At 57.0% G+C, this 10,060-nt stretch overlaps 1 protein-coding gene across 1 annotated transcript in view; it reads left to right on the top strand.

The window, feature by feature from the left end:
• The window catches only part of CASTOR2 (cytosolic arginine sensor for mTORC1 subunit 2), a 53,362-nt gene extending 48,514 nt beyond the window's left edge, over positions 1-4,848 (top strand). The window contains exons 7-9 of the mRNA XM_029221956.1: positions 118-200; positions 4,380-4,474; positions 4,555-4,848. Coding sequence (XP_029077789.1) covers positions 118-200; positions 4,380-4,474; positions 4,555-4,620 — 244 coding nt within the window. The 3' untranslated portion in view covers positions 4,621-4,848. The remainder of the gene's footprint in view (positions 1-117; positions 201-4,379; positions 4,475-4,554) is intronic.
• Positions 4,849-10,060: the final 5,212 nt, after the last annotated feature.

Here is a 10,060-nt window from a genome sequence, read left to right on the forward strand (position 1 = left end):
GACACCCCCTTGCTCTGGCCCTACATCAGTGCCCAAGGACAGGGAATGCTCCAGGGAGGGCTGGCAGAGGGAGCACCGTTACTATCTGGGGATTAACATCACTCGCTCCCTTTCAAGGTTTCCTAGTAATTTGTTGTTCACGAGCGCATCTGGAGAGCTCTGGAAGATGGTGCGGATTGGAGGACAGCCCCTAGGATTTGGTGAGCCCTGGGGGGCTGGGGCCGGCATTGCCGAGTGCCGCGCATCTGTACCCCCGGTATAGATGGGGAGACTGAGGTCCCCACAACCCACGCGGTCCCTTGTCCAGTGAGTGACGGGAGGCATTGGCCTCGGAGGACGGAAGAGCAGCTTCAAGCAAAGCACTCTTCTCCGTCCCCTCCCCAATGAAAAATTAAAACCTACCTATTATTAGAATATTGGGAACATGATAAAAATAGAAGAGGAAAAGAAATCTCTCCTTAGTCCCACTGTTGACAGGGAATGACTGTTGTCATTTTTAATGAGGTTTTTTTTTTTTTTTAACACAGTTGCCAAACAGCTCACAGTAAAACTCAAGACATCCCAGCCCCTCACCCTTTTCCCTGCGTGTAATCACAGTGACCCGATCCCCCAGGAGAAAATTCACAGGAATCCCCCGAGACTCAGTCTAGCTTCAGTTTCCACAATTGTCCAAGCTGTCTTTGGTAGACAGTTTTTCCCATCAGCATATTCCAAGGGGCCACGGGTCTCAGACCCCTCGGTTAGAAGGGCCACACGGTACCGATTCTCCCGGCGCCGAGTGTAGGCTGCTGGCCCCATTGTGATGACTGCAGCGCACTTTGTCTTGATGAGACATGATTTCTCTGGGCTAGACTTGTCAGACCCAAGACCTTGAACCCAGAAGAGGCTCTTGGTAAATCACAGGACGTTTGTTTCGGGGAGCGCCCCTCAGCTGGCCCTGATGGGATCAGTAAATCCTGATTTCCCATAGACAGAGTGCAGAATGTTCCAGATGAAGCTCAGACTGCTCCAGGGGCCGTGGGGTCAGCCCAGGGGGCTCTGCTTCTGGGACGGGATGTGAAGGTGGCAGGGCATTTTGACCTGAGGGCCACAGGTCGGAGAGGGAACCCGATTCTGCCACCTGCCTGTGGCTTTCTCTGGACAAGGTCGCAGATAGACAGTAACTAGCAGGACTGGACAGCACCCCCTAACTTTGCTCACATCAAGGCCAAAGCCAGAGCCATCCCAGGGGCAGGACAGTGGGCTGCTTTCTGCAGTGCTAGGAAATGTACACTGAAGGCTCCTGGTCCAACCCTGGGCTCCAGCCTGTCTCTCGGGGCCACCTTCTCCACCGACCCCAGCATTTCTCCCACCCACATTTGCTGCCCAGTTTGGGGCCGTGGGGATATGGAGACCCAGTAGCCTAGAGGCAAGTTCGCCGGTGAAGGAAGCTGAAGGAAACCAGGGTGACCTTGGTGCTTAACCTCTGAGCCTCAGTTTCCTAGTCTGTAAAACAAGGATGATGGTAGATCCTGCTTCAGGGTGGCGCGAAGCCCTCCATGACGTGTCAGTTACACCGGGTGCTCAGCAAGCACATGTAAGGACGTGTAAGGCTTGGAGAGGGTTGAGGAAGGGAACGCTTCCCAGAGGAGGTGGCCCCAGAGGTGACCAGCGGATGTTAACCCGGCTGACGGGGAGGAGAGGGCGGCACCAGCAGAGGTGGGTGTGACGCAGCGGTGCCTCTCCACAGTAGAAACAGTGGAAAAGAGCCTCACCAGGTCCTCACAGGCGAAGGGGCGGGCGTCACTGGAGACTCAGATGAGAAGCAGGAAGTTGTACATATCAGTTTATCTTTTTTTTTTTTTCTTTTTTTTACTGAAGTAGAGTTGATTTACAGTGTGACGTTAATTTCTGCTGTACAGCAAAGTGATTGAGTTATATATACATATATATGTGTTCTTTTTCATATTCTTTTCCATTTTAGTTTATCACAGGATATTGAATATAGTTCCCTGTGCTCTACAGTAGGACCTTGTTGTTCATCCATTCTGTATGTAATAGTTTGCATCTGCTAACCCAAACCTCCCACTCCGTCCCTCCTCCAGCCCCCTCCCCCTTGGCAACCGCAAGTCTGATCTCTATGTCTGAGAGTCTGTTTCTGTTTCGTAGATAGGTTCATTTGTGTCATATTTTAGATTCCACATCTAAGTGATATCATATGGTGTTTGTCTTCCTCTGTCTGACTTACTTCGCTTAGTATGATAATCTCTAGGTCCATCCATGTCACTGCAAATGGCATTATTTCATCCTTTTTTATGGTTGAGTAGTATTCCATTGTATATATGTACCACATCTTCTTTATCTATTCATCTGTCAGTGGATGTTTAGGTTGTTTCCATGTCTTGGCTGTTGTGAATAGCGCTGCTGTGAACATAGGGGTGCGTGTATCTTTTCGAATTAGAGTTTTGTCTGCGTATATGCCCAGGAGTGGGATTGCTGGATCATATGGCAAATGTATTTTTAGTGTTTTGAGGCACCTCCATACTGTTTTTCATAGTGGCTGCGCCAACCGTGTGGGAGGATTCTCTTTTCTCCACACCCTCTCCAGCATTTGTTATTTGTAGATTTTTTAGTGATGGCCATTCTGACCCGTGTGAGGTGGTGCCTCATTGTAGTTTTATTTGCCTTTCTCTAATAATTAGTGATGCATATCAGCTTATCTTTTTATCCCCAGCTTTGCTTCAAAGTTTACCAAAATACACTCAGTATAATAATATTACAGAAAAAAGAAAGTCAGGTTGAAGGGAGAATCGAGGTGGGATAGTAGATGAAACTTGAATCGTCCTACCATCTGCAGTTGCCCTGGGCTGTTTTGAGTGGCCTCACGGGCGGGCGACAGGGGACACAGTGTGTGATCTAGCAGGCAGCAGCTGGATCTACCTTCCCGGGATGTGGAGGGTTTTAGCGCCAGGCTAATAGCTATAAATAGCCCTGCAAGAAAAATAACTTGAGAATCTGAAAGATTCTAGACTGGCGAATTCCATATGTTTTAGACCACGGTTTGCAGGAAATGTGTTTTCCATCACAGCCCAGCACACACATACACAAACAACTCTACGGTTTCACAAAACTGCACTCGCTCTGGTGCTGAGCTGTTTGCCCTTCCCTTTTCTGTTGTCATTTTATAAAACACTGGTTACCAGCCTTCTAAATTGATGTCCCAAATGGGTCATCACCCACGGTTTGAAAGGCACCATTCTAGACCCTAATCTCCTACCCGCGCCCCCCACCCCCTTTACAGAACTGAAAATGAATGTGTCTGTAGCTAAAGAATCTTAGGACACAACCGGTCTCCACCACATAACAGCACAGACGGTCACCAGAAGTGCAAGCACGAGGCCTGTGCAGCCACCAAAGGGGCCCATGGGTCCAGCCAGGAGCCCCAGGAGACCAAGCAGGAGACAGGAGCTTGAGAGACCTGCAGGGTCACGTCTAGGTCCCAGCGTGGGCTGACAAGCAGGACCAGGGCCGGGGAGTGGAAGGGTGCCGGGGAGGCTGGGGGTGGGGGAAGGGTGAAGCCCAGGTTGATGATGCCCATGCTCTGGCCCCAGAATCCCATGGGGAGCTGGTGGCCATATCTGGACTCTCCCACCCAATCGGGACAGCGCTGGGGAAAGGCATCATCGCCAGAATCAGAACAGTAGCTTTGAGGGGTTGTGCTGATGGAGAGAAGAGTGGTCCTCCGATCCTGGAGGTCTTCCTGTAGGAGGAAGCTTTGCATGGTGCCTTCAAAGCGGGGAGGAGGGTGGAGGAGAGGGGAGAACCATCCCCCAGGCAACCCAAAGACCACCTTATTGGCTGAGGTTTGGAGGAGGCCAGAAGGCCACTGCTTTGGAGATCCAGAAGGAGAAGGAAATGACATTCCTCATGATCAGATGCCTGACACTGCCTTTAGGACAGGCAGGGACCTTTACCCAGTGGGGACTCCGACGAGGAAACGGAGGCTCAGAGAGAGGAAGTGACTTGGCCACGTCATCTGGCTAGAAAAGGGCGACAAAAAAGAGGGCCTGAACCCACGTCCTCTTATTGCCACGCTACCTCCAGCTCTGTTTAGGGAACTCGCAAGATGGCCAGGAAGATGAGTCCAAACTACGAGGCACGGGAAACAGGCAGAGGGTGGTCACAGTTAGACAGAAGTGGCTTCTGTGGAGCCCTGAGGATGGAGAGCTCACTGCTGGCCAAAGAGATCAGAGAAGCCTGCTGGATGGAGGGGCGGGGAGTCTCTGGGAAGCTTGCGGGTACAGGGCGGGCACTGCCAGCAGAGGGAGGGGAGAGGCCAAGGCTGTGCTGGGTCGCCGGGTGGGGAGGACGCTAAACGTGGTCCCCACCTCTGTCCCCAGATGAGTGCGGCATCGTGGCCCAGATCTCCGAGCCCTTAGCTGCTGCTGACATCCCCGCTTACTACATCAGTACCTTCAAGTTCGACCACGCACTGGTGAGTGTCCGGCACCGGCCCCCGGGCAGGGCAGGCCCCGCTCCAGGGGCTCACGGGTGTCTGCTTCCCACCCCTCGCAGGTACCAGAAGAAAACATCAATGGCGTCATCAGCGCCCTGAAAGTCAGCCAAGCAGAGAAGCATTAGGAGCGCCTCTTCCGCTCCTCCCCGTCTGCCCCCCAGGCCTGGGCCCAGCCCCACCCTGAAGACTCTTCTCGCAGTATTTCTCAACAGACTGGAAAATCGGCCCCGGGGCCCCCAAGGAAGGGGTCCCTAGGACACGCCCCTGATGGCTGACCCCGCCAGGCCTGTGGCCCAAGCCAAGCCCTCCCCGTGCCCTCCTGCCTTCCTGGAGCCCCCAGACCCCCCAGAGCACCCCCCCCCCCCCCCCCCCCCTGGCCCCCCCCCCCCCCCCAAAAACCCCCCCCCCCCACCGCCTCCTTCCCCGACCCCTACCCCAGAAAATGCTGTCTGAGGCCCAGGGAGCTTGTGAACTGACCCACCTTCTCCTCCTGCCTCGCCCACGGCCGGGGGCAGACGCCAGAGGAAGCTGGTACCTTCTACAGGACACTGGGAGTACCAGTTCTCGGGTCATCTTGGGGGGCTGGCTGGCTGAGCAGGGCTGAGTTCATGGGGCCCTGGAAGGCCCTTGTGAGGGTAGGGGTTCTGGCCCCTGTGGTCACTGGTCTCTGGTTCCATTGGCTCTGGGCTGGTTCCTGCAGAGTAGAGGCCAGTGGGCAGCCCTCTGGTCATGTGCTGGTGAGGCTCCAAGGGAGCTCGGGTGGGGCCCTGAGCTGGAGGGGGACCCCAGTCCCCCAGAACCTGGCCTGCCAGCCACAGGGCCTGTGCCCCAACTCCCAGCAAGACTGCCAAAGGGGCCTTTCCAGACCCTCCCCACCACAAGCGCTCAGTCCCGGGGGGAGGGGGGTTCCCAGGAGACCCACCAGCCTGGGGCACGAGCTCCTGTCCCCTCTGCTTTCCCTGGACCCTCCTGGGGCTGGCAGAGCCTCGGGTTCCCCTAAATGGGGGCAGCCCCAGCGTTCTGGGCCTGGGGTTTCTTAGGTCACCCCCACCTCCCCAGCAGTTAACTAGACCAGCACAGGGCTCCCCCATTTTCCTGCACCGCTCCCTCGCCCCACTTTTGGGGGAAAGTGGAAGGCCTCTGCCCCCAACTCACCTGCCCACTCACCCCTCGGTCCAGGGACCGCGGCGTTCATGAGTACTTGACCTGGGAGGCAGCTTATCTGAGCCTTAATAGAGAAAACCGTACCTTGTTTTAGTTTCTTATTTAATGTATTTGCACCCAGGCTGCAGTTGGCAGTAGTTTCAGGGGATGGCCCGCTGAGTCCGCCGGGGCTCAGAGTGTGACATCGCTTGGTTGGCATCCTGTGGCTCCAGGGACAAGCTTGAGAATCGGGAGCTGCTTCCAGGGGTCTCAGCCCTCCCTTTGGAGCAGAAAGCTGGGAGCAGAGGTCTGTTACGATACAGGGGTCCCCGGGGCATCCCCCCACGGAGCTGCCAAGGCAGAGTGGTTCTGAGCATCAGAGGGGACTCGAGGGCCGCAGGGCGGTGGACAGCCAGGTGGCAAGCCAGCCCCCTCGGAGAATGGGGTGACCCCCGTGCCTCCTCTCCAGCTGGGAGTGTTTTCCAAGCAAGCAGGACCTGCAGGGTCCTCCTCGGTGCCCGGGCAGCAGCTGACACGTGCTGTCCCTGAGAAGCTCGGAGGAGAAGGGACATTCTCTTGGGCTGGTGAAGCCCCACCCACCCCCATTCTCTGTGCCGCGTGGGACCCTCTGAGCCATGGAAACCCACCAGGTGGGGAAGCTGTCTGTCTGGATCCTTGCAGATGTTCGGGGCCCAAGTACTGATTCGGAACCCATGTGTTTTTTTTTTTAAGTTAGTTCATTTTGCACAAAACACCAAAACGTCAATTGTTTGCTGGTTCCAAAATGGGGGTGTCCACGTGGGCAGGGCAGCACTTCACGCCCCGAGAGTCCCCTTACTGTCCCTGGAAGGCCTTGATTTTTCTGTGGCACGCCCTCCAGACCCCTTCCTGTCTGTCCCCCCCTCACCGTGTCACTCCCCCGCCTCTCCTCCCTGCCGAGCAAGTGTGTCGGCCCCTTGACCCCCAGAAACGTGTGCTCCCTAGACCCCCTAGGACGTATATTGTACACACATATAAATACCTGTGTTTTATGTTGATATGTATACTGTAAATAGCATATATACTTGAGCAATATATATGTTAATATATACTGTGTGAGCGTGCACACGCGTGTGTGCGTGTGTGTGTGTGTGGGGGCGTGAGGGCTTCCGCCCCGCGGTGTCTGCCGTGCACACAGGCACGTTTTGAGCCACCATATATTTTTAATTCAAGTATATAGGCAATACGAGTATTAGAGAAGCCGGCTGGCTGCCTCGGCCCTGACTTGAGAGAAAAACTAAACCAACGGCCCAGGAACTGAGCTCCGGGGCGGGTGTTGAGGGTCCCTAACCCCTCCTGCCGAATCTCCCTTGAAAGCTGGATTCGGCCCCTTCCTGTAATCCCGTTGGCACGACCAAGGCCCCTGGACACCCTTATTTTATTTGGGGGACAGTGGCACAGAGGGAGGAACAGCTGGAACAGAAGAGCCCCCTTGCCGGTGCTCTCAGCCCGAAGACCTGGCCCAGCTGGACGGGCGCCCTCCGGCTTTCCGTCCAGGTCTGCTCCCACAGCCCCATCACCTGATTTCTTTCGCTTCAGAAGCCTCAGGTTCTTTCCCCAGGTCGCCTCCTGGGGACTGGCCCCATCCGACTGAGAAAGGGACGGATGGATGCCTTTGACGTTGTTTCCGGGAGGGGCTGGTGCAAGGACTCCCCTCTCTGGGCTACACAGGTGTGTATCCAGCTGGCAGGGCGGGAGCCAACACCCTGAAAACCTGCCCCTCTATTTCGCACACCCCCATCCTCCCACTGTGTGCAGAGGCCAGCGCATCCTCGGTGCCTGTGTGTGCCCGTGAGTCAGCGGCCGGGTCTCCAGCAATCTGGGGGAAGAATGAGTGGTCTCCCCGGTGGCTGGCTGCCCCCAGCCATCTCTGGCTTTGCTGTGCGCAGGGGTCCCCAGACCCCCAGAGAGGTGGCCTGAAGAGGGTGCCCTGTCAGGCTGAGGTACTCTAGGCTCTGGCTTGGGGGTGAGCGGGTGGCCCAGGAGCTGCCACCTGGGCTCCAGGTGTGTCTTTTGAGTCTGTGCTGTTCGCTGGTCAGAAAAGCTCAAACCATCTAAGTGCTGCGCTCTCTCTTCACCTGCCCGGTCCCTGCGCACTGCAGAGCGGCGCGAGGTTAAGGGAGACCAGGGGCCGCGATCGCCCACTTCACCCCTGCCCCCAATTATCAAAATCTGCCCCTTGGGCTCAGCTCTCAACATGGGCGCCCCTGGCTCCTAAGAAACCCCATTCTCCCTCGGCCCTAGTCCTGACCCAGCAGAGAGTTGGGCAATGCCCGCTCTGCACCTCTTCCTCCACAGGGGTTTCCAGAGCCCCCCAGGAGGCGGTGCCTATACCACTGACCTCAGCCCAGGGCACCCATCCAAGCAGGAGAGGCACATAAGACCTCCCTTCCCCAGGATTCCGGGGGTCCAGAACCCCCCAAGCACCAGCATTCTCCCCCTCCCATCAACTCCGGGCCACAGGCCCCTGGTGGGAAGGGAGGGACCGGGTGACCCGGAGCTGGCCGCTGTGACCTCCCCATGCGGGCAGCATGGCCTCGGTGGCCAGTGTGGTGTCCAGAAGATGCATGGTCGGTTGGGGCTTGTCCCCTCTGTGGTGACAGAGGGCGCCACGGAGCTCAGGAGAGGAGGCTGTGGGGTGGGGGATAGGAAGGGCCAGGCCCCTACCCCAAGCCAGCGGTACCATTTGCCTGATAATCAAAGATGAACCTGCCCACCCACCTCCTGCCCCTTCTGGCCACACTTCCCAGCCACCCTGGGCCACCTTTCTGAGCCTCTGGATCTGGATGTGGGCACAAGCAGGGCCCTTCCCCAGCTAAGAGAGGGGACCTTGGGGACCTTCCAGGTGGTAGCGCTACGGCTCTGTACCAGGAATTTTTGACGCTCCTTCCTGAGGGAAAATTGTGGCAGGGGGGCGGGTAGGAAGGAAGCACCCCCAGTGTATGTGTCTGTGGCCAGTGTAAGCCGTGGCTGGGGAGCAGCCCCCCGGGCACTGCCGTCACGGCCGCCGAGAAGCGGAGTCGGTGGTTGGCTTGGCGGGCAGAGGTTGGGGGAGGACGACGGGGTCTCCCAGCGGTGGAAAGACAGGGGCTTGGGCTCTTCAGGTTTCCTGGGTACTGTGCTGAGGCAGGGGCTAGGCCTGGAGGGGGCAGTGGCCCTCTATTCAAGGAGGCCGCCTGGGAAGGGATCCATCAAGATGGCAGACGGTGGTCAGCCCAGCAGAGGGTGGGCTTGGGAAGAGTGGACGGGACTTGTGAGGGGAGATGAGCCCTGGTATAGCTAGATACCTTTTCTCACATGCCAGCTCTTTTCCATTCTTTCATTTTCAAATTAGAGGCAGCAAAAGGACCCTTTTCCATTGACCGAGGGAGAGAGAAAGCTGCGGGGTGGGCTATGGCCTTCAGCTTTGAAACCCACGCCCTCCTGGGAAGCCTACTTTCTTGGGACGGAAGGATGGGAGCTGTTGGCCGAGGCAGCCTGCTGTCCTTGGGGCTGAGGGCACCAGGAGTGGCCTGGAGTACAGGCAGAAGCCTGCGGGCGGCCTGGCCCGTGCTTTCGTGGGCGGGCAGCGTGGTGGGGAGGGAGCTTGTGGCTCTCGGTTCTCGGTGTGGGAGGCTGTGAACGCGGCAAGTGCTGGGCGTCAGGGCAGAGTTCTGAGCAGGACCACACGTGTGTGTATACGCACACGTGAGTGTGAGTGTGCGCTGTGACACGCACTCTAGTGTGGACTCGAGCACACACGTGCAGAGCCCAGATCCGAGTGGAGGGACTGGCTCGTCCAGTATTTCTAGGCCTGGGTACGTTCTTACCCCAGGGCCACATGTAGAGTTGAAGGGGTGCGGGCAGCAGACCTCGAACGCAAGGCAGCCCCACCCCCCTTGACTTTGCTAAAACTGCTCTGCGGACAGACGGGGCAGAGGTGTCCCTGCAGGGGCTGTGCTTTGCCCTGCAGAGGCCCGGAGGTCCATGCAGCCAAGGGCTAGACCTGCTGGGCGGATTCCTCAGAAGCAGCCAGTCCTGAAGACAGTATTTACAGGGAGGGGTTCTGGGGTCTGGTGCCCCTTTGCCTACTGGGGCTCGTCCATGCAGAGCATCCAACAAAGTTGGAAACTGGAGTGGAGGGCCGGTGGGATGGGTGAAAAACAGGCCAAATTCAGGTCCCAAGGCAGAGGCCAAGCCCAGTGCATTTTCCTGTCCACTGCTTCAGTTTACCTGTTCAGAAAATGGTCCAGGAAGAGCTGGGCAGGGTTGGCTCCAAAACTGGGGGTGGGGAGGTGTAACAGCAAACAAAACCCCAAGCCCTCCACTTGCTCTTTGCCAAAATCATTTCCGTTATCCTGAGATGGGGGTGAGTGGATGTTGGCTGCACAGCAGGGCTCAGAG

Source organism: Monodon monoceros, unplaced genomic scaffold, assembly GCF_005190385.1.
Source record: "Monodon monoceros isolate NGI ecotype Baffin Bay Population unplaced genomic scaffold, NGI_Narwhal_1 Super_Scaffold_13, whole genome shotgun sequence".
NCBI classification, from domain to species: domain Eukaryota; kingdom Metazoa; phylum Chordata; class Mammalia; order Artiodactyla; family Monodontidae; genus Monodon; species Monodon monoceros.